Raw genomic sequence first — 25,256 nt, forward strand, 5'->3', positions numbered from 1 at the left:
CTCCATTTGACTTCACTAAGATCTGAGTAGAAGTTGTGTAAGGGCTTCAGGATGTCTCTCTAAAAAGGCCCTTCTTCTTTTCTAAATGTATGAAACATTTTAAAATCACATTTGAGGTATCTTGACAGTAGCCGTATTTGGAATGTGCTACCTTCCACATTCTATCCAGTGTGTCCTTTTTGAACCAATGGTTTCACAATTTAAAATAGGTAAGCATGTGTTTTGTTTGGTTTTTTTAATTGAAAGATTTGTAGTAAACAATACACCAATACATGTAGGTTCTGCTACAGAGATCATATTTACCATACGCTATTTTGTTTACTGTGAGCCATGCACTAAGTCCTCTGTTGGTTTGCTTTAATGTTTACTGTGACAGCCATGATCAGCTGAAAAAAACCAAAATACAGCAACATTATCTAAAAGGTAAGATATTCTAGATGGGACTAGAATTAAGCTCTTTGCCATTTTTATTAGAATATGCGTACTGCAAAAAGAGGTGCACTTCAAAAGAATATGCATTTATACAGTATATTTCTGAGTTACAATGATCTCTGGTGTATAAATTTGTATTATTAGTAATGGAACAGACAAGTTTTTCTAATTTAACAATGATCAAGATCAATTTAAATACAATGTTTTAGCTCATTTTAAAGTCATACAAGGTATTTGTAGGAATGAAGTTGTCAAAGTCAGATTCAGGACTCACATAATTTATCAGACCACTCTGTTTATTAGCAAAGCGCTTTGCCAATGCACCCAGATGTGAGCCCCTCTCTGAGGCCCAAGATAACTTATTTATACAGGTTTCAGAGTAACAGCCGTGTTAGTCTGTATTCGCAAAAAGAAAAGGAGTACTTGTGGCACCTTAGAGACTAACCAATTTATTTGAGCTTGAGTGAGCTACAGTTCACTTCATCGGATGCATACCGTGGAAACTGCAGAATCCATTATATACACACAGAGACCATGAAACAATACCTCCTCCCAGGACAGTGGGGTGGGAGGAGGTATTGTTTCATGGTCTCTGTGTGTGTATAATGTCTTCTGCAGTTTCCATGGTATGCATCCGATGAAGTGAGCTGTAGCTCACGGAAGCTCATGCTCAAATAAATTGGTTAGTCTCTAAGGTGCCACAAGTACTCCTTTTCTTTTCATTTATACAGCTAAGCCAAAGCCAATTTAACATAAGAGACAAAAGAAAGCAGAAACTGACAAATATACATACATATCTTATTTGCATACTAACGTTTACCAATCTCCTAGCTCAGTAGGAGCTCTAAGTTAATATAGTTTGAGGACCCATTGTCTCACATTCCTTAATGTTTCTCTTCCTGACAACTATATTTCAACAAACCCTTCAAGTAGCATTTCTTTAATGAATTATAATTTCAATATAATTCATTCTACTTTCACAATCCCTCCTTTTTGGTCAAGCTACGCAATGAACAACAATGACTGGGTTCCACATATCAATCGTTCTTTATTTCTTTGTTCATCAGTGATATTTAAAATCATCAAATTAGCACTCTGGTTTGGGGCAGCTATCTGTGTAGCATGCCTGACACAATTTTGGATACAACAGGAAAGTAACTGAAAACATATAAAAATTATTAGGATTCCAAACAGGAGAGTTAGGGCTCCCTGAAACAACCAGTTTCCTATGCCAGAGAAATTGAAAAGGTTACTTAGCTGCTTCCACAAAGAACTTGGCTCTTCGTGGGGAAGATATGCGATTTGTTCTAAGTGGCTAGCACGATCTATTACCTCATTGGTGTTGTCTGGTATATACACACAGCAGTCTTTTCCAATGAGAGCACAAGTCCCTCCTTTTGCCGCCAGCACTATGTCCAATGCGTGACGGTTTTGGAGGGCCATCTGTCGGATTGCCCCTGTTTCTTTGGCCAGGGCTTTTAAACTTTCTCCGGTTTCATTTGCCATTATTTCAACTACTGCTTGTAACCTTAGGAGCCTTTTTGCATGGTGTATTACTCCCCCCTAATGGTATGAAGGAACTGCCAATGGCCTCTTCCCAGGTTAAGGGGCTTATGTTATTTACATACTATTGGGCATCTGTTAAGTCCCTTTTTCGCCTGAAATTGCGGAGGCATTCTCGAGGGAAGGTTCCTAGCACTCGGAATTGTGGGAGGAGTCGGACGGGATAACAGATTCCTGCCCAATTAGCTGGTAGTGTGGTATAAGCTCTGGTCCCACACACCCAGTGATGGCCTATTAAGGCCAGGAAGCGTCGGTTGCACCTATTTGTCATATAGGTGTTTGCAAAGGAGGAGGAGTATCCCCCCAAAGGATACAGGGTAATTCTCCTCACAAGGAATGGTGTTATTTGCATGACTGTAGGGGGAACATGAGATTGATTTCTCTGTTTGAATTCATATCTCCATACCCGGCCCGCCACTTTTTAGTTTTGTTTGAATAATCCCATACACCATTGGCCACAATATGCTGAAGGCAGTGGCTTTTCGCCAGATCCAGCCCTGTCCCATTACACACCCAACACCAATGACCTTTCCCCTCCATCACATTTATCCATTTAGTTGCATTTATTCCCACCGCTTCCCAAGTGTCATTGCTGATCCATATTTTGTTAAACGGACGAGGCCCTCCAGTGAGGTCTGGAGACTTGAGTGGGATAGCCAGGACAAGAACACCAGTTTGAGAGTGGGCTGGGATGTGGCTGCCGACCCAGCAATTAGAAATATTAAGGGTCTGAGCTATCCACACCTGCTGCTGAATAAAAGAATTGTCATCGTGGTCTCCCCAGACTGTAAGATACTAGCAGCCGAGGAACAGCGTCTGCTTCTGGCAACCCTTACGAGAGCATAGATTGTAAGGTATTGCAGACTGTTCCTCTACGTCGTCTTCTGGAGTCAAAATTGACTCTGAGTTGTCCTGAGGTGGTGATTGGTTCTCTGGGGATGGTGCCATTTTACACTGTGAAGCATGTATCCACGCTGCGATGCCAGATAGTCTAACAGCCGTCTGTGTAGTAAGCAGTACCTGATGAGGACCCTTCCACCGGGGCTCCAAGGCGTGCTTTCGATGATGGCGCCGTACATAGACCCAATCATCTGGCTCGAGGTTGTGGCAAGCATCGGAGGTGGGTTCCGTGGGCCGGGCGGCTCGAACCTGTGAATGGAAGTGACTTACAGCTTGCATTAGTCCCTTGCAATATTGAAGGAGCGCACTGTGAGTCAAGTTCAAATCTGGAAAGGGAGTCATAGCTCGCATAGGCTTAAATACACTATTTCATCTTTCAACTGCACCTGCACTCTGTAGGTGGTAGGGACAGTGCAACAGATGTTTGATATGCAATATACGGTCCAGGTGTTGAACAAGTTGTCAAGTAAAATGTGTACCCCGATCACTAGACAGAGTAGCAGGAATTCCCTTGGCAGGCATAATATGATTTAACAAATATTTGGCAACAGACAGTGAGTCAGCCTTGCGACAAGGAAAGGCTTCAATCCAACCGGAGAATAAACATACCATAACCAATATAAATTCATATTGTTGACACTTAGGCATTTGTGCAAGAACAGTGCTTGAGGCAGGCCCTGGAACCCCTGGGCCACTTTTACAGGTTTACCAATATTATGGCTTTTTAGTACAGGCTGCACAGTGGCAGGCTGCAAAAGAGCTAAAATGGGGGGGCCCACCATCCTGTCTTAGTTACAGCAGAGACCATCCCCTCCTTTCTGACCTGCAAAACACCGTGTAGCAGGGTGGCCAGAGATGGGTAGAGTGTAAAGGGGGCTACAAAGGCGCCAGTAGGTGAGCGCCAAAAGGAATCGGGATGTAGAGAGCAACCTTGGGCAACCCAGGATTCTTTCTCGGTTTCTGGGGCAGAGTCTTGGAGCAGGGTGAGGTCAGTGAGGGACCAGGAGGGTAAGAGGAGAGTGGAGAACAAAGGAATCAGACATTTCGACTAGGCATGCTGCAGCAGCCACAGCACACAGGCAGGGGGGGTAAGCCTTGGGCAACAGGGTCTAAAGTGGCAGAGAAATAAGCCACTGGGCGGTTCTTTTCTCCGTGCATCTGAGTGAGAACTCCAAGTGCACACCCAGATTGTTCGTGGCAGAAAAGAGTAAAAGGCTTAGAATAGTCAGGCATCCCTAAGGCAGGGGCAGAAGCCAAACCCTGTTTGGGAGAAACAAAGGCAGAATTGGCCTCAGGGGGCCATGGCATGGGGTCAGGCACAGAGAATCGAGTGAGTTCCTGGAGAGGTTTTGCAAGGGAGGCATATTGGGGAATCCATTGTCTGCAAAATCCAGCCATGCCTAAAAACTTCTGGACCTGGCTTGGGGAGCGGGGTCAGGGAAAGCTAAGGATAGCTTGGACGCGGGTGGGAGAAAGTGCACGGGAATCCTGGGAGAGGAGAAAGCCGAGGTATGTGACAGAAGCTTGACAGAGTTGTAGTTTAGAGCGAGAATCTTTGTGACCCTTATTTGCTAGGGCAGTAAGGAGCACTAAAGAGTCAGTTTCAGAGGCAGACAATGAAGGGGAACAGAGGAGTAGATCATCTACATATTGGACTAGTGTGGACCTGGACAGGAAAACAAGGTCAGCAAGGTCTCGGGCTAATGCTTGGGAAAAATATGACGGGCTTTCATTATACCCCTGGGGCAGTGTGGTCCATGTGTATTGTTGCCTCTTGTAAGAAAAGGCAAACAGGAACTGGGAGTCAGGGTGAACCGGGAGAGAAAAGAAAGCAGAGCACAAATCAACAACGGTAAAATGAGTTGCATCTGGTGGGATAGAAGCCAGAATCTTTGAGAGAGGCAAGTTTTGATTCTGTCCACCTATGATTTGCCTCTTCCCACCACTGCATGAAACAATCAACCTCTCCTTTTGCCAATTTAGTTGTAGGTTGGCCGAGTTTTTCTTTTAAGACGTCTACTCAGTCTTTGTCCCAAGATCCTAACAGTGGCCACTGAATTTTGGAATTCTCCTGAGTTAGCCTTTTGCAGTCCCATACACATCTTTCCCCCCCAGCCAAGGTCAGCCTTTTGAAGCCATCCCCCACCCATGTCATGAGGTTGTCTGTTCATTAAAACACAGCAATGCTAGCAACAAGACAAACACCACAGACAAACAACACAAAACATAGATCCATGGTATTCCGAGTTATTCTTCCGCTGGCGCTAGCTTGCTTGTAGAGTCTAAAAACAAAAGAAACAATTTCCACCCCCCTGGTGGGGACAGATTATTGCTTAATAATAATAATAATACCACTTTCTTTTACAAATTTCCTTGCTAATTGCAGGAAAAACAGAAGAATTACCTCTAGGCTGTCCTTATTTTGTTCTATAGTCAGGCTAGTGAATTACCCCACTCACTGGTCATTTATGAAATTCATGAGGTCGTGTACCTCAGTTTCCCCTCTTGTGCAACAGACCATGTTTGCAATAGTTTCTCTGCTGTACCAAGCTATAAGTTTATTCTCAGGTAATGGCGGAGACACAGCTTCAGATTTTAGCACTATTCTCACACACACACACACACACACACACACAATTCTCTTTTGCCTAACATCCCTTGCGCTGTGATTACTCTTTTACACAACTGTACCCCGATTACACTTCCATCTTGTACAACTAGACACAACCAGGAGCAGCCAAGTTAAGTTCCAATAGAAACCCCTTACATCCTTTAGTGATTTTGATTACATTACCAAATAGTTAAATAATTTTGATCAGATTCTCTCTCTGCCTGCTGCCTGCAGCAGTCCCTTATAGATCATTTCTGTGGGAAAAGGGCCCATTTTCCCTCAGAATAGCTGTAAAGGCTTCTGGGGACAGAAGCGTAATGGTGGTAGTAGCCACTCTACCTGACCCCTTAGCCTAGACCATTTTTCCAGAAATTTACAGGAGTCCGGACTCTTCCTAAAATACATAAACTGAGCCGGCGTCCCTTTCGGGAACTGTCCCAACTTAAACGTCTGGTTACCCATACAGGAGGACTTCACACACCAATCACGCAAGAAGGAAAGTCGGGTTCATCAGAGCGATGCCCGGTGCAACACACAAAAGGAGCCCACAGGCTACTGCCTCAATTGCCCTTGCTTTCACACTAAGGGTTTTACCCAAGGCGCGGTGCGGCTGCGATTGTGCAAATTTCACTCACTTAGACCGTGGGGAGAGGAACCCTTTGGTCAGCCGATCCCCGAACGGAGATGGCGCCCAGACTCGAACACACCACAGGGAGGACGGATAGACACGGAGACAAGACGGTCCTCAGCCACGGCCGTCCTAAGAACAGTCAGGAGTCACATGGCCCCAGTGAAGACGGTTGCCATCTCGGTGGAACCTCCAAATTGTCAAAGTCAGATTCAGGATTCACATAATTTGTCAGACCACTCTGTTTATTAGCAAAGCGCTTTGCTAATGCACCCAGATGTGAGCCCCTCTCTGAGGCCCAAGATAACTTATTTATACAGCTAAGCCAAAGCCAATTTAACATAAGAGACAAAAGAAAGCAGAAACTGACAAATATACATACATATCTTATTTGCATACTGACGTTTACCAATCTCCTAGCTCAGTAGGAGCTCTAAATTAATATAGTTTGAGGACCCATTGTCTCACACTCCTTAATGTTTCTCTTCCTGACAACTATATTTCAACAAACCCTTCAAGTAGCATTTCTTTAATGAATTATAATTTCAATATAATTCATTCTACTTTCACAAAGTTCAAAGGTAGATTCTGGCGCATACTAAGCTTCGTTGACAGACAGATTTTATACGTAGTTATTCTTCGAGCTGTACATTGATCTGTGAAACACAAATGCATTCAAAGCTGTACAGAGGAGAGAAAGTGACCTGCTTGCGGTATTTGGCCGCGTATTGATAGTAAGTGGCAAAAATAAGGACTCTAGTTTGCAATTTATTAAAAGATTCAGACCCAGCTTTTGGGTACCATGGAACATCAACACACTGAGACACGAAGGACCACATTCTGAGCTACACCTAGGAGGTATAGCCCAGGGTTGTGGGGTAAGTGTGGCTTTAAGCCAAATTCTGAGTCTGGCTGGGGGCATGTCCAACCTGCAGTGCAAGTTAGAGCAGCCACAAGGATTTCTCGAACTACAGCAGCACTGAATGGCCCTTTATGGGCCTTTTTCCCAGCCCTGGCATCCCTGGCACACACCTACACCAGGGGCTGCACAGAGGATCTGTATAGAGCTCTAGACTGGCTGAAGAGGCCCCCTGCACTGCAGATACTCCAGAGGGTCTAATTTCATCTGCCCCTTTTATGCCATCTTAATGGAGAATCAGGGCTGCAAATGTTACATTATGAAGCATGCATCTGGCCTCGCAGACCTATACTAAAAGATAGTAACCCTTCAGAACAATATAAACGTGGTGGATCGCTGTTCTGGAAAGCTTTAATTGCAGTCATGAAAAATATTTAAGCTGTTAGCAAATATTGGCAAAGGTGTATCAGAAAGCAAGATAAATAGTTGAAAGATATTATAAAATGTAGCCACAGGGCTAGTGAGCAATTGTGTGATCTATTTCCTCCGCCTCCCCCCCCCCCCCCCCCCAGCAATACTTTTCAATTGAAGGGCCCAACAAAAAGAAAGTTGATCTTGGTATACTTGATGTGTTGGTGTCATCTTCTGGATGTGACTAAAGGATAATAACTTAGGATGTTTTAAGGAAAAACAATCCTTGCTCACTCTTGGGAAATATATTTTATGAAATGTCAGCTTTAATTTTACTGTTCCTTTTGAATTGATATTAATAGTTTTTAAAGACAATAAAAATCATGAATTATTCCTACAGTGTTTTGAGATTAGTTAACTGAATATTCTCCCACACGAAATCATATATATTAATTTGTATGTTCAGCTATTAATAGATATAGTAGTAAATATATTTGATAACACTAGGTCATAATAATGTTCTGAAGAAGAAATGTTTACCAACATCCTTGCAGCATCTCTGTGAAGTAGATAAGTCAGTATTATCTGTTTTACTGATGAAAAGATTGAGGTAGAAAGTGTAAGTGTCTTGTTGAAAACCAGGTTAACTTAAAATACACCCCTGTTTCATTGCTTCCTGAGGTTGCTTGAAATATTTGCAAGCTAGAAAAGGTGAGCAAGAAAGTATTTTAAGCACACCGCAGCTGTACCAGACACCTGGAATGGCTTCTCCGAAAAATATATATTCTTTATATATATAAATAAAAATGGAAATGACATTATGACAAGCTTTTTTTTTTTAAAGGACCACTCAAATTTTATACGAAATTATATAGCTAATCTACTGAGTTTGAGGGTTTTATTTTTTTACATGTTGAATATTTGTCTCTTTGAAAGTTCTTTAGATGTATATAAATACCACAGAAAATTATATTTTAGTTAAAGATATATCTAAGCATCTGGTGTCAGCCAGTAACTTTTTAGTGAGTCCTTGCATTATAAAATATTTATTTATTTCCTTTCTAGGTGGAAATGCTAGAACGGAAATATGGGGGCCGTCTCATAACTAGACATGCTGCTCGTACTATACAAACAGCTTTTCGCCAGTATCAGATGAACAAAAATTTTGAGCGGCTTAGAAGTTCTATGTCTGAAAATCGTATGTCAAGACGCATTGTGCTGTCCAATATGAGAATGCAGTTTTCCTTTGAAGGACCTGAGAAAGTCCATAGCTCCTACTTTGAAGGGAAGCAAGTTTCTCTTACAAATGATGGGTCAAAAATAGGAGCCCTTGTCCAATCTGAATGTGGTGACCTTGGAGAATCGGCCACAATGAAATCTCCAGCAGCATCCACTGATTTTGCTGATGCTATAACAGAACTGGAGGATGCTTTTTCAAGGCAGGTCAAATCTCTTGCAGAATCAATCGATGATGCACTAAATTGCCGTAGTCTACATTCTGATGAAGTCCAGACTCCTGATCAAGTCAGAAGTCGTGAAATGGAGAGGGATAGTTGTAGTCAAATTAAGCCAGCAATCCATAACGTGGATCACAGGAAACTTGATGAGATGACCGCATCATATAGTGATGTTACATTATACATTGATGAGGAAGAGCTATCTCCACCTCTTCCCCTTTCCCAATCAGTGGACAGACCATCTAGCACAGAATCTGACTTGAGGCTTCGGTCAGTGAACTCTTCTCAAGAGTACTGGTCCATGACCCACAAGGATGATAAGATAGACACTGATACAAGCTGCAGGAGCACCCCTTCGCTGGAATGCCAGGAGCAAAGGATGAGAATGGATCATCTGCCATTGCTAACCATAGAACCACCTAGTGACAGTTCAGTGGACTTAAGTGATCGCTCAGAAAGAGGCTCATTAAAGAGACAAAATGCATATGATCGGGGAATCACTAGTCAGCAAGGAAGCCCAAAACATATCCCACATGGTATTCCTACCAAGATTATATCCCGAGAAGAACAGGAGGCTAGACACAAGCCAAGGCCTATTGATAGTCACTTAGCAATTAATGGCACAGCAAACAGGCAAAGCAAATCAGAGTCTGATTATTCTGATGGTGACAATGACAGCATCAATAGCACTTCCAATTCTAACGACACAATAAATTGCAGCTCTGAGTCCTCTTCTAGAGACAGCCTAAGGGAACAAACCTTAAGCAAACAAACGTACCATAAAGAAACTCGGAACAGCTGGGATTCGCCTGCCTTCAGTAATGATGTTATCCGAAAACGCCATTATAGGATTGGACTGAACCTTTTTAATAAGTAAGTACAATGCTGTTCTGTTTTCCCTCTCATTTGGTAATATTTCAGTCCCTCAAATGAAGGAATATGTAACTCCGAATTGGAGGATGAATAAGACTGATAAAATAACCCCCCAGACCTACCGCTGGAGGAGTTTTAAGTAAGAAGCAAAAAGAAAGCCATAGATGTGCATAGAAATCATAGCAGTTAGATATGGAAATGGGCCAGTTAGGTCATATACCTGTTCCCTTGTCAGTGCAGTGCATGATTGTTCTGTGTGGCATGTTATTGGTCATCATGAATAAAATTGACATCTTTACAGTTAACAATGAGTATGAGAAGAAAAATAGCATATGGCAAGGCTACGATTTACTCACTGAGATTGTGGAAGTCCTGGAATCCATGACTTCAGCCCACAGCGGTCAGAATCTGCAAGGTCCCTGCTGTCCCCAGGGGCAGGGAGCTGCGGGGTACCCCCACCGCCTCTGGTGGCCCCTGGAGCTCCAAGCCAAGGGTGGTGGGGGGGACCCTTGAGCTCCGACATCCAACCCATGGTGGGGACCCCTGGAGCTCCTAGACCCCATGCTGCTGCCTCACTGTAGGCAGTGGGGGACCCTCAGATCCCCATTTTGTCAGACATTTTTAGTAAAAGTCACGGGCAGGTCACGGCTTCTGTGAATTTTTCTTTATTGCCCATGACCTGTCCGTGACTTTTACTAAAAATATCCATGACAAGTTTTTGCCGTACTAACAATTTGAAGAGACTATAGGACAAAATAAACCACTAGCTTCTGGAAAATGATTCACCCTGTCTGGCTTTTGGTCATTGTAAGTATTATAGATTCAACTTTTTTCCCCACGTAGTCATATGTGGATGTTATAAATTTTGTCACCCATGCATTTAAAAATGATTGAAATCCTGGAATCATTAAAGTCAATGGGGAATTTTGCTGTTGACTTCAACGGATAATTTCTTCATTTGAGACCATTTTGTAACTGTTAAAAGCAACCAATACAGAGGGTACAGGGTAAGACATATACTACTTTTTAAAAATTCCTTGTCTTCAAATAACTGAAGTTAAACAGTCAAATCTAATTACAAGTAATGTAATCTGATGGTTAGAGCAGTAACTGGGTAGTAGAATTTCTAGATTCTATTCTTGGCTGTATTATTGATTTTGCTGTATGGAAAGATACTTTTGTGCCTTTTTTTTTCCCCATCTGTACAATGGGTATAATTACATTAGTCACAAACTTCTTCTGGGCTTAATTAATATCTGTAAACCTCCTCTGTATGTGTAGATGAAGAGTGCTGGACAAATGCCAAGATTCATTCTTATCCTTTTAAAAACATTGGCAGCCATGGTGCTATTTGCAGAAGTGTTAGGAATTCTCCTTGAAGTCTTGCAGGACCTTTTTTGTGAGAATTTTGTAGCTTCTAATGAGCTACTGGGTGCTTCAGCTTCCATTGCAATTTCATACAAGTCAGTTTACTGTTCCTATTTAGCTGCCAGTGTTGCAATTTATTTTATTTGGATTAATAAATCCTCAGTTTGTCTATTATATGCTGTAACATTGCAAATCATATAAATCTGTTGACACCTTCATATATGGCTTCATATTCTAGTACAATATTAAATATGGATCAGCCAGGTCTGACTGTAAAAACCTTAAGGTGTAGGGATGTGTGTGTGCTTTTTGAGGTTCTTTGCAAAAGGCATTTAAAGTGCCTTTAATTCACTGGCATCTTATAAGGGGAAGGGCATTTCCATTTTCTATTTTTAGACTGTCTTCAAAGATTGCAGTTGGTTGAAAAAGGAGAGAACAATGAAACAGTTTGGATGACCTTTTAAAATGCCTGATGTGGTGATGCATTTCTGTCAAGCCATTAGACTCTGAGTATGGTGTGGTGGTTTTTTTGGTTTGTTTGTTTTTTTTTCATTGAGCTTCAGGTCTGACATACAGCTCTTTTGGTGGGTTGTGGAAAACAAACTTAAGGTAAGGAAAAGTACTCAGGCAACACACACAAATGAATGATGGCATCTGAAACTGTCAGCTGCTCCCTGATCACATGCTGCCCTGTCAGTATGGAGCTGACAATGGGGGGGGGGGGAAACAAATAAACCCCGAACATGTACAGAAGAGACTGTTCTTCAAAAGACATTTAAGTGATCTTTCTGCATTGTTGGTTGGGCAACTGAGAGGATAAAGAATGCTATTGAATTTACAGTTAGTGATATGGTGTGTGTTTGTTTTTTGTTTTTTATCCTGTCAGTGGCAAGCCCTCAGAAACACAGTAATATACAATAACTCAGGTTTACTCCTGGGGGAATTCTGCACCAAAATGTTAAATTATGTGCACAATATTTTAAATTCTGCATATTTTATTTGTCAAAATAACATAATATAATCACTCCAGTTTCAATTATTTTTGTAATTTATTTCAAAATACCTGTCAACAAGTATGTCAAAAATACAGACAACAAAAAAGATTCCACCAGGAGTAGAGAGTTAAAGAAATCATTACAACAAGCCAATTTCAGTTGGGAGGTGATGGAGGGGGCTGTGTGGGGCACCCCCAGACACCTGCACCGCATTCCCCACAGAGCCCAGCTGTGGGGCATTCCTAGAGACCAGACACCAGCACCCTACTTCTGCCAGAGCCCATACATCACCAGCAGAGCCTTTACTCCCCCCAGCTTCTTTCACTGTCCTGCCAGAGGATGAAGTGTGGGGCGGCTCTGCCCTTCCTTATCCTTTACCAGAGCTGGGTCTCCCATGTCTTCTCCTGTCCCCAGGAGAATGAGGATAAAGCTGGGCAGCCAGAGCATGCAGAGCAAGGCTGAGCGCTCTGTTCACTGAAAGCTGGAGAGCTGGGTTCCGCAGAGTCCAGTGGTCCCTAATGGCTGTCAGCAGCTTTGCAGCCCCATTTCTGCAAGGGGAAACATGAAAGTCTGCGCAGAGTTAATTCTGAGCATTCTGCATTGCGCAGTAGCGTAGGAGTACAGGTTGCACCTTTTGTGTGATTTTTTTTTTTAATTGTGTGTTTGATTTTTCCGATATGAGCGTCTATGTTGGCACATGGCTGCCAAGTCTTACAAACTTGCACTGAGTCACCCAGATTCTATGGATAGAATACTTGCACAGACCATGCCAAGTTTCATATAGATCTTGCTTGGCACTAGAGCTCTTCTTTAAGACCCATGGCATTGTGTAAGACTTGCAGATGCTGGCTCTGTCCAAGAGGGCAATTACACCTTCTTTTGGCAAGGTAAAAGCAGCATAGAAAATTTTTGCTGAGAGAAACAAGTAGGTAAAGCTCCTAGAACAGTAATTTTCAAACTGCGGGTCGCGACCCAGTACGGGGTCGCAGAATGTAAGGCACTGGGTCGTGGCAGGCTGTTAAAAGTCCCGTCAGCGGTGCTGCCCAGCTAAGACAAGCTAGTCCCTACCTGTTCTGACACCGCCACTGACCGAGAGTCACCTGAGGTAACCCCACACCCCAACCTGAGCCCCTTTCTGCACCCCAAACCCTTCATCCCCAGCCCTACCCCAGAGCCTGCACTCCCAGCCTAGAGCCCTGACTTCCTCCCCCACCCCAACCCTCTGCCCTATCCCAGAGCCCCCCTCTCACACCTTGAACCCCTCAATCGCAGCCCAACCCTCTGCCCCAGCCATGAGCCCCTCCCACACCCCAAACCCCTCATCCCCAGCTCCGTTGGGTCATGGGCATCAACAATTTTCTTCAACTGGGTCACCAGAAAAAAAGTTTGAAAACCACTGTCTGAGAAACACCCATTGGGAAGTCAGAGTGTATCGTCTCTCTTGAACTTCAGACAACCATCAGCTCTGTGAACATCATTAATGCCTATGCAGCAACACTCATATCTAGCCCCGAGGAGAAGGATACATTTTACGACTCTGCATCAAGTCATCAAAAGAATACTAGCAACTGAGCAACTTTTCCTCCTTGGTGGTGATAATGCAAGAGTTGGTGCAGACAACAACTGGTGGCTAGATTGCCTAGGACATTTTGGCATTGGCAAGATGAATGAGAATGGCCAACGACTTCTTGAATTCTACGTCCAAAACCAAATGTGCATTACCAATTCATATTTTACAGGAAAAGATCACCACAAAGTGTCATGGTGACATCCACAAGCAGGCCACTGGCACCAATTAACAAAGGACCTTGTTATCATAAGAAGGAAAGACTTACCCTTCGTCCAGAACACTCGCACGTTCCACAGTGCTGGTTATGACACCGACCTCTCCTCCTTGATTTATTAGCAAAGCGAAGATTACAGCCAAGAAACCACATAAAGCAAAACCTAGGAGCAAGCCCACAATCAATGCTATTTACACCGAAAACCAGAGGTAATGCCAGGAGTTTGTGAAGGCTTTTGAACTTACCATGCATGGGAAGTCATTACCAGAGAAGGCAGAGGAATTTTGGGAAGATTTTAACAACAACAATCCTTAAAACAGCTTTAGTTACATTTGGGGAAAAGAGATCATCAAAAAAGGACTGGTTTGAAGAAAATGAAGTGGAACTATTACCTATCTGGAACACAACAAGAAGCCAACAAAGAGCACCAAAGTGAGACTTCGACATGCAGAAACTGAGATACAACGAGCAAGCAGGCGCTGTGCAAATCATTACTGGATCAAGCTGTGTGAAGAGATACAGACATCCTTAGACACAGGAAACCTCAGTCATGTATAATGACCTGAAGAAAGCTCTAGGTCCCATTGTCAACAGGGTTGCCCCTCTCAAATTGCACAGCGGTGAAATCCATTACAGATAAGAGCAAGCAGTTGTCTCATTGGGCTGAACGCTGTTCAGAGCTATACACACAAGAATGAAACCTCACCAGCAAATCACTGGACCAAATACAACTCTACAGGTCATGCCAGAGCTAGATGTGGAGTCCACTGTAGAAGAGCTAAGCAAGGCCATTGATTTGCTATTAAGTGGCAAGGCTCCTGGAAAAGATGGCATCCCAGAGGAAATCCTCAAGTGCGGGAAAGACAGCTTATTACCATATCAGCTGCTACTTAAATGCTTGAAAGAGGGTGAGGTACCACAAGAGATGCATGATGCAAACATCATCGCTTTGTATAAAAAGTGAAAAGGGAGACTGCAACAACTACAGGGGTATTTCCCTACTAGGTGTAGCAGGAAAAGCTTTCGCAAAAGTCATCTTAGTGCGCCTACAACAGCTGGCGAATTGTGTCTACCCTGAATCGCAGTGCGGATTGAGGGCTGGAAGATCAACTAAACATGATATTTTCTCTGTGTCAGCTCCAAGAAAAGTGCAAAGAGCAAAACCGACCATTGTACATCTTTGTGGACCTAACCAAAGCATTCGACACAGTCAGCAGAGCAGGTCTATTTGCACCAACCCCATTAAGTTTTATACGTTCATTCCACAACAACATGAGAGCAACAATCCTGTTTGACGGGTCCACTTTGGACAGCTTTGAGATGAAAAGCAGAGTGAAGCAAGGAAGTGTTCTTGCCCCTTCACTCTTTGGAATCTTCTTCTCCGTACTCTTGAACTGTGGGTTTAAGGACATGAAAGATGGAGTGGATCTCCACACAAGATCAGATGGGGAAACTCTTCAACCTGTCGGGACTTAAGTCAAAGACCAAAGTCAAAAAGGTGCCAAATAGGGAACTTCTGCTTGCTGCTGATGCTGCCCTTGTAGCCCACAATGAAGATCTATTACAAGAACTCATGGACTGCCTTTCAAGTGCTTGTCAGGCATCTGCTCTCACCATCAGCATCAAGAAAATGGTTGTATTAGGACGGGGGGGTTCCACAAGATCCTTCAGTTACCTTAAATGCAAACCAGCTCAAAGTAGTCCAAAAGCTCAGCTATTTAGGTTCTACAGTGACCACTAACCTCTCACTGGATCAAGAACTAAACGTTCGCATTGGAAAGGCTGCCGCCACCTTTAGCAGACTAACTAAAAGGGCATGGAATAACTCAAAGCTTACCAACAAAAACAAAATGCTGGTGTACCAAGCTTGCGTCGTCAGCACTCTCATGTATGGTGGGGAAACATGGACAACTTGTGCTCATCAGGAGAAAAGGTTAAACAGTTTCCACCTACATTTGTTTACGCCTCATACTCAACACCAAATGGCAAGATAAAGTCCCCAACTCAGAGGTTCTTCAAAGGGCAAGTTTACCAACTGTGATAGCCCTGCTCAAGCAAAGATGACTGCACTGGTTGGGCCATCTGAATAGGTTGGAAGACAGATATATACTCAAGGACATGCTATACGGGGAGCTATCAGAGGGAAGAAGAACAACAGGATGTCCCAAGCTTCGCTATAAAGACACATGCAAGCGAGAGATGAAGGAATTTGGAATTGATCCTGACCAATGGGAAATCTTGGCAAGTGATTGTAACAAGTGGTGCCATCATCTCCATCAGGGTATCAAAGTCCATGACAGGAGCTGGCTCCTACAGCTTGAAGAGAAAAGAGCCCATAGGAAGCAGGCAGCTCCCAACCAAGATATATACATTTTCAATAACTGCCAAAGATCATGCAAATCTCGATTTTGGCCTATTCAGTCACATGAGACATTGCAGACCATCTACATCATAGGCTGCAATTTCCACCGTCTCTTGCAGATGAAAGGATGCCAACATGGCATTGTGACATTCCATGTAAACCCCTTGTTGCTCCTGCAAGCAATCTCACTTTCAAGAACAGCACCTGATAGAACATGCAGCTTTAACACTTGTGAACAGGTGGTGGGAAAACAACTTTAAGGATACTGAACTTTATTCTTAAAAGTTTTAATAGGAAACTACTAAAGAGGGAACCTGTGGGACTGGAATTGCTTTGGGGCAATTGATATGATAGAAATTGCTTTAGGGCACCCTCTAGGTAGCACACTCAGTGGTTTACAAGTGAAATGCCCTTTACTGTAAAGAACCCTTCCCCTCCGCGCCCCACTATTAGTTATTCCATTTGATTGCTTTGATGCACTGTACAGTGTCAGTTTGGATTAACTTTTGAGTTACCTGTGCACTAAGAGCAATAGACACATGACACTATTTGAAGGTATGTCATGGTATCTTATATGTCCAAAGGTAATTTGAAAAATAAGTCACATCACTTTAGATCTGTTTCTCTAGCAATAAGCTACACTGTTCATCCGAGTATATCTGGGGAGGTTTAAAAATTCCACTGCCCATAAGTGACTTCAAAGCCTCTTAACTGGAGAAGTCAAGGTTTCCAAAAGTCTGCATCTTACAGAGGACCATGCAGAGATGGTGTTTAGGGCTACTTTCATTTCATTTTGTCATTGCCATAGTTCTGAGAAATAGAAAACTATATATAACAATTCCGTTCTTTCTGAATTTTAAATTGGAGGAGATACACTTTCGGAGAAAAAACAATCCCTAACAAAGAGGCTGAACTCTCCTTTTTAGAGGAGGAGGTGCTCTGTTACCTAATTGAATGTGATTTTTTAAAATTATTTTTTAGTTTATGAAACAGCAAGGCTTTAAAAGTACAGTAATGAAAAATCACTCTCCATTGCCGCAATAAAAATGACATCCTGTGGAATTCCACCTAGCTCTGTTGGAAGTATATGCATGATTTTACTTGCTTATATAGCTGAGTGATTATTTTCAAAAGCTGAAGACCTTTTGCCTATTTTGCATGGTAAGCTAGGGTGTAGTAGACAAGCCTAGGATGATTGCTCCAATTGCCCACTTGTTGGATGTCTTCTGCAAAATGTAAGCAGGTCAGAGATCATCAGGGAACAGGGCAATAGAGAGCACAGCCATGAATACAACAAAACGTCTATTTCCAGGAGTTCATATCTTGGCAATAACACTTGGTTTTAGGCTATAATTTGGTATCAGACTAGGAGCAGTTGTTTAATGTTGCTAAAAATACATACTTTTTAAAGATGTTTTGTGGCATCTGCTTCATCTGAACTTCTGTTATCCCCAGAGTAGACCAAATTTCTACCTGAAAAGCAGTCCTGTGCACACAGATTTTTAGTTGTAACTGAGAGAACAGACCCTGTGCATGGGTTGGCAGGAAGAGTGTTGTACCACTCATTCCCTGAGGAAAGATCATAGCTGCATGCCCTAACTGCAGGAGCTGGTAGGGAAGTCTGGTGGGGCCAGCTGTGTTTAATTAGGCAATTCCCCCAGCACAATCTGAGGGAGATGTGGTCTGAATAGCCAGATCTAAATGACATTAGAAACCATTCCTTCTTTGTAGGCAGGAGGAAAACACTACCTGGAAAGGCTTTCTTTTGATGGATTCAAACTTTGTGGTTGGGCTCATTGAGAAGCCAGACTGTAGGAAGCCTTTGGGTTGTTAATTTTTTTAAAAGAATGATCCTGGGTTTGTCCTTGTTTGTTTTTTGACTGCAGTCTGGAAATGCCTGGTTTACCAGTCAGCTGGACTTGAAGACCTTGGGATATTCAGGTCCTATATCCCACCAATACTGCCTTATTAGTACTAAATGATGAAGTACAGTATAGTACAGTGATTATACAGTACTGTATTTAAGTGTGTAAGGTTGATTATGGTAGGTGACAAATGTTTCTGAGGACCCACAGATAATAGGTGGAATGGTTTTAAAATGCATTGTATAAGTGGCCATGTCTGTGGTAGTGTAAAGTAGGAGAGATCCTTCATGGAACCATGAGCATAGGCATGAAGGAGCCACCAACTAATGTCCCCAACAGCTGCGGGACCAGAGAGGAACTAGCCCACCGGGGTTCCTCACCTTCCTGGTTGGCAGGAGGTTCCACCACTTGATGTTGGGGCAAGACATGTGGATGAGGAAAGGAAGGGTGTGGAGCATGAGCACGCACAGCTCAGAGGCAGAGGTACATAATGGGTGGACAGGGAGTCTGGAGGGGCAGGGGCCTGATAATAAGGTGCTGAGGGTGAGGGGCGAGAGGTGGGCAGGGAGCACCCTCCCATAGGACCCACTCAAGGAAAATGCAAGAGAAGGGCAGTAGGGCTGCTCTTGCCTTCTGGAGCACATGATGGGAGGCATGAGGGATGGAAAGCCCCATGCACTGGCCAAGCACCATGTGGTCCTCCCAGTCCCCCCAATTGTAGTGCAGGCATTCTCCGATCCTGGGATACCAGCTAGGACCAGCCTCTGGTGGACCAGCCTCTGGTGCACCTCCCTCTTGGAGAGTGCTAGAGGAATTGCCAACTGCACACCTAGATGGGGGTTGTGTAGCAGAGCTCTGCAAGGAGGTTCTCCCCCCCCCCCCCGCCCCCCCAGTGCAGAGGTGAAAGTAAGCCGGTACGCCCCTGTACGGCGTATCGAGAGGGCAATTTAAAGCCTTGGGGTAGCGGCAGTGGAGCTGCGGCAGGGATTTAAAGGGCCCTGGAGCTCCAGCCACTGCTACCTCTCCCCCCCTGGGGCCCTTTAAATCCTGGCCTGAGCCCTGCTGCCCGAGCCCTGGGGTAGCGGCGGCCAGGCTCTGGTGGGGATTTAAAGGGCCCCAGGGCAGTAGCAGCAGCTGGAACTCCGGGGCCCTTTAAATCCAGGCCTGAGCCCTGCTGCCTGAGCCCTGGGGTAGCGGCAGTGGTGGGGCTCTGGCAGAGATTTAAAGGGCCCCAGAGCTCCAGCCCCCGCTACTCTCCCGGGGCCCTTTAAATTCCCCATGGAGCCCGGCCACCGCTACCCCAGGGCTTGGGCAGCAGGGCTCAGACGGGGATTTAAAGGGCTCGGGGCTCCGGCTGCTGGTACCACAGCAGAGCCCCAGGCCCTTTAAAGCTCTGCCAGAGCCCCGGGGTAGCGGTGGCAGCCGGGAGCCCCCAGGGCTCCTCAGTGATTTAAAGGGCCCAGGGCTCCGCTGCGGTAGCGGCAGCTGGAGCCCTGGGCCCTTTAAATCACCCCGGGGCTCCCAGCCGCCTCTGCAGCTAGTAGCTCGGGGGTGATTTAAAGGGCCCCGGGCTCCCAGCCGCCACTACTGCAGCTGAAGCCCTGGCCCTTTAAATCAAGAGTTAAAGGGCCAGGGGAGTTGAGGCCACGCCTCTTCTGGTTGAGGCCACGCCCCCTGCTCAGGACTCTGGCATACTGGTAAGTCCTCTAACTTACTTTCACCCCTGCCTCAGTGCTGCCAAAGACCTGGTCGATGAGACTAGCTTCCACGTCCTAAGGAGGTCCTGGTAAAAGACCAGCAGCTCAGAGAGGTCTTGTAGGAGATCTCTCTGGGTGAAGATAGAAGAGCTGCCAATCGTATTGAAGGCGGCAGAGGTAGGCATGTGCCGGTGTGCTCCACCCCAGACTACTTGCATTATAAAGGAGCCTCTGCAGGGCCAGAAGCGGAAGATGTGGTCCTGACTGTGGAGGCAGAGTAGGCCCTGTCCACCCTCTTCCAGTGGGAGGCTCAGGGCCCCTCCCTGCATTCCACACAATCTTGTCGCTGTTTACTGTTACTGTAAATCACTGACATCAGGAGTATTGGATTGAGGTTATAGAATATTGTTTATACATCACTTCCAGCTTTCTATTCTGTCTTGTGTTGTATCCTGGCCTCACTTTGGGATTTGTCATGTTTTAAAGGCCAGTGTTGCATGTTTGTCTTGCAGGGATGTCATTTCTATTAATGCCATATATTTATAGAATAGAGGCTAAAGGCTATAAGTGTTTTACATTAAGAAAAAATTCCTAAATTTCCCAGATCACTTTGATTTTTTTGTTCATTTATTGCCCTCTTTTATTTTCTAGAAATTATAGATCTAGAAAACTACTGTCCCTGTATCAGATCATCAGCTTTTCCATTTTAAAAATACTCCATAGGCTCCTGAGTTTCAAATTATCATCATGGTTCCCCCCGTTTCAAAATTCTCCCAGAGCATTTCTTGATGCTGCCAGAAGGTGTGAGAACAACGTTTGTATTATGCAATGATAATATGTATATTAAATCTGGGAGCCCCAAAAGCCCTATGTGTGGATCCACTCGTAATTTCATTTTGGGTAGATTTATTTATTTATTTATTTTAATGAAATCCTTCCTCTGTATCCCCTGTGCTCTTGGACATTCCCACCAAATATGGAGAAAGGTACTTTACATTGCACATGCTTTCCCACAATTGTTTTAATACATCTCTTTTTCAAACATGAGGGTGTCGTCATCCACTGGAAGAGTAATTAATAATTTATTTTCTTTTAGTTGATATGGATAGAAATGTAGAACTGGCAGGGGTCTTGATACGTCATCTAGTCTAGTCCCCTGCACTGAGGCAAGACTTAGTATTATCTAGTCCATCCCTGACAAGTGTTTGTCTAACCTGTTCTCAAAAATCTCCAATGACAGAGATTCCATAACCTCCCTGGATACTTTGTTCCAGTGTTTAACTACCATGACAGTTAGAAAGTTTTTCCTAATATCTAACCTAAACCTTTCTTGCTGCAATTGTAAGCCCATTACTTCTTGTCCTGTCCTCAGTGGCTGTGGAGAATTATTTATCACCTTCCTCTTTATAACCTTTTACATACTTGAAGACTGTTGTCATGTCCCTCCTAAGTCTTCTCTTCTCCAGACTAAAGCCCAATTTCTTCAGTCTTTCCTCTTAGGTCATGTTTTCTGGACCTGTAATCATTTTTTGTTCTCCTCTGGACTTTCTCCAACTAGTCCTCATCTTTCCCAAAGTGTGGTGCCCAGAACTGGACGCCATATTCCAGTTGAGGCCTTATCAGTGCTAAGTAGAGTTGAAAAATTACTTACTTACAACACTCATGCTAATACATCCCAGAATGATGTTTGCTCTTTTTGCACCAGTATTACATTGACGACTCCTCTTTAATTTGTTTCAGAGTAACAGCCGTGTTAGTCTGTATTCGCAAAAAGAAAAGGAGTACTTGTGGCACCTTAGAGACTAACCAATTTATTTGAGCATGAGCTTTCGTGAGCTACAGCTCACTTCATCGGATGCATACCGTGGAAACTGCAGCAGACTTTATATACACACAGAGAATATGAAACAATACCTCCTCCCACCCCACTGTCCTGCTGGTAATAGCTTATCTAAAGTGATCATCAGGTTGGGCCATTTCCAGCACAAATCCAGGTTTTCTCACCCTCCACCCCCCCACACAAATTCACTCTCCTGCTGGTGATAGCCCATCCAAAGTGACAACTCTTTACACAATGTGTAAAGAAACAGATTGATAGAGCCAGAAGAGTTCCCAGAAGTTACCTACTACAGGACAGGCCTAACAAAGAAAATAACAGAACGCCACTAGCCGTCACCTTCAGCCCCCAACTAAAACCCTTCCAACGCATTATTAAGGATCTACAACCTATCCTAAAGGATGACCCAACACTCTCACAAATCTTGGGAGACAGGCCAGTCCTTGCCTACAGACAGCCCCGCAACCTGAAGCAAATACTCACCAACAACCACATACCACACAACAGAACCACTAACCCAGGAACTTATCCTTGCAACAAAGCCCGTTGCCAATTGTGCCCACATATCTATTCAGGGGACACCATCACAGGGCCTAATAACATCAGCCACACTATCAGAGGCTCGTTCACCTGCACATCCAGCAATGTGATATATGCCATCATGTGCCAGCAATGCCCCTCTGCCATTTACATTGGTCAAACTGGACAGTCTCTACATAAAAGAATAAATGGACACAAATCAGATGTCAAGAATTATAACATTCATAAACCAGTCGGAGAACACTTCAATCTCTCTGGTCACGCAATCACAGACATGAAGGTCGCTATCTTAAAACAAAAAAACTTCAAATCCAGACTCCAGCAAGAAACTGATGAATTGGAATTCATTTGCAAATTGGATACTCTTAATTTAGGCTTAAATAGAGACTGGGAGTGGCTAAGTCATTATGCAAGGTAGCCTATTTCCCCTTGTTTTTTCCTACCCCCCCCCCCAGATGTTCTGGTTTAACTTGGATTTAAACTTGGAGAGTGGTCAGTTTGGATGAGCTATTACCAGCAGGAGAGTGAGTTTGTGTGTGTATGGGGGTGGGGTGTGTGTGAGAGAACCTGGATTTGTGCTGGAAATGGCCCACCTTGATTATCATGCACATTGTAGGGAGAGTGGTCACTTTGGATGAGCTATTACCAGCAGGATAGTGAGTTTGTGTGTGTGGTTTTTGGGAGGGGGGTGAGGGGGTGAGAGAACCTGGATTTGTGCAGGAAATGGCCCAACTTGATTATCATGCACATTGTGTAAAGAGTTGTCACTTTGGATGGGCTATCACCAGCAGGAGAGTGAATTTGTGTGGGCGGGTGGAGGGTGAGAAAACCTGGATTTGTGTTGGAAATGGCCCAACCTGATGATCACTTTAGATAAGCTATTACCAGCAGGACAGTGGGGTGGGAGGAGGTATTGTTTCATATTCTGTGTGTATATAAAGTCTGCTGCAGTTTCCACGGTATGCATCCGATGAAGTGAGCTGTAGCTCACGAAAGCTCATGCTCAAATAAATTGGTTAGTCTCTAAGGTACCACAAGTACTCCTTTTCTTTAATTTGTGATCCACTAAAGCCCCCAGAGCCTTTTCTGCAGCACTCCTTCATAGGCCGTCATTTCCCACTTCGTATTTGTTCGATTTGATTATTCCTTCCTAAGTGTAATACTTTGCTTTTGTCCTCATTGAATTTCATCTTTTTTAATTCAGACCATTTCTGTAGTTTGTCAAGATCATTTTGAATTTCAATCCTGTCCTCCAAAGTGCTTGCAACCCCTCCCAGCTTGGTATCGTCCACAAACTTTATAAGTGTACTCTTTATGCTGTTATCTAAATCCAGTGATGAAGATATTGAATAGAACTGGACCCAGGACACGTCTCTGAGAGACTGTACTGAATATGCCTTTCCAGCTCATTTGTGAGCCATTGATAACTACTCTGAGTACTGTTTTCCAGCCAGTTGTACCCCCACCTTATGGTAAATTGGCCTAGGTTATATTTCTCTAGTTTGTTTGTGAGACGGTCATCTGAGGCATTATCAAAAGCCTTACTAAAGTCTAGGTATGATATATCTGTTGCTTTCCCCACCCCCCAACATCCACAAGGCTTGTTGCATGTGGAAGAGTGAGCTGTCCTTTGCCAAATAAGTAACTAGTGCTCGATGGGAATTTCCTCATTTTATTCATGGGATTATGTTTGTCATCCATATGAAGGTTAATAAGACCACTATATATCTTTGAAATGAAATCTTTGAAGCTTCTATTTATCACTTTTTCAATCTCTAAGTGATCTTGAAGTCTTTCATGTTTGGAGGTTTGACATAAAATGTTTTAATTATATGTAATCATATATAGGTACCATATCTACACTGAAAGTCTTTTTGCATTGTTTCTGGGTTCTTCATTTTCTTCCCTTTTAATTGGCTGCTGTATTCTTTGCAAGCCCACTTTTTTCCTTTTTTGTAAAAAGGGTTCAGTGTCTCCTGGAGAGAAGTTTGGATTTCATCTAATTTTTTGTTAGATGGGAGGGTCCAAAGCTGGCTCTCACCTCATACCTGAGGCAAAAAATAGGGTCAGAGGAAATGCACAGTGGGAGTCTTTTTGAAAAAGACGTGGGTGTTCTGGTAGGAAAATTGTCTTTAAGGTGGTAGTGAAAAAGCTTCTTTCTCCAGCCTCTGTTGCTACCATCATTGCATATAAGGGCCTGTAATTATGCTGCCCAATACTGTCTCCTTAAATTTGGGGCGACTACCACTGGTCTGTAAAAGGATGTTATAAGTCTAAGGCTCTTATTGCCCCAAATATACTATAAAATTGAGGACTTTAACTCTTCACAGGGATTTCTTTTAGAAGTCTTTGAAATAAGAATGTAATTTTGGGAAGAAAGGACATATCCACCAATTCAGTGTTGTTAGCTTGTCGTTTTTTATTCAGTCTTTAAGCCTATTCAACAGAGGCACATAATTTGCATCATTTTTTTCTAGATTGGAGGCAATTTGGACCCCTGGACGCTTTATTGAGTTCATAAAGCGCTGATTTTATACTCCTCCTGCAACTTCTTCCCACAGTTCTTTGAGTAAAGGATGGATTGGAAATCTTTAAAGGCTTTGGTCGGGTTTTAAAAAGATACTTTTAAAATGCTGTATCCAATTGCCTCACCCATGTGTATGTTACAAATAATCCTCTAGTTTAGTAAAGCTAAAAGAACTTTTAGTACTCCAACTTTTCACTCTCTTTACTGATTGAAATTTAAAGAGTAAACAATCTGGTTTGGAGGTTGAAAAATAATTTCCCATTTATTTATAGTCCTGTTCTCCTCCGTTCTCATGCATCAGTTCAATGCTGTAATGTCTGGGCTGCAAAATCGAAAAGAGGACTTTTAGAACTGACTCTATTGGAATTTTAAAATAAAAACTTAATGGAGACATATTTGCTGGTATTAGGCTTTGTATAAGTTTATTTCTGAAGAGGGAGTCTGATCAGACAGGGTTCTTTGAATTTTGTAATTTTCTTTTTCTTTGTGGACCCTTCATAGCTTGACGCTTCATAGCTTGTTAAATTGTGTTTCTTCTGTGAAGAAT

General features: G+C 43.5%; 1 protein-coding gene across 17 annotated transcripts in view; it reads left to right on the forward strand.

Moving 5' to 3' along the window:
* IQSEC1 (IQ motif and Sec7 domain ArfGEF 1) overlaps positions 1 to 25,256 on the forward strand; it is a 723,214-nt gene that overhangs the window by 624,158 nt on the left and 73,800 nt on the right. For all 17 annotated transcript variants that reach the window (XM_073352194.2, XM_073352208.2, XM_073352210.2 and 14 more), the window contains one exon: positions 8,470 to 9,734. In XM_073352194.2, coding sequence (XP_073208295.1) covers positions 8,470 to 9,734 — 1,265 coding nt within the window. The remainder of the gene's footprint in view (positions 1 to 8,469; positions 9,735 to 25,256) is intronic.

The sequence above is a fragment of the Lepidochelys kempii genome, chromosome 7 (genome assembly GCF_965140285.1).
Source record: "Lepidochelys kempii isolate rLepKem1 chromosome 7, rLepKem1.hap1, whole genome shotgun sequence".
Lineage (NCBI taxonomy): Eukaryota > Metazoa > Chordata > Testudines > Cheloniidae > Lepidochelys > Lepidochelys kempii.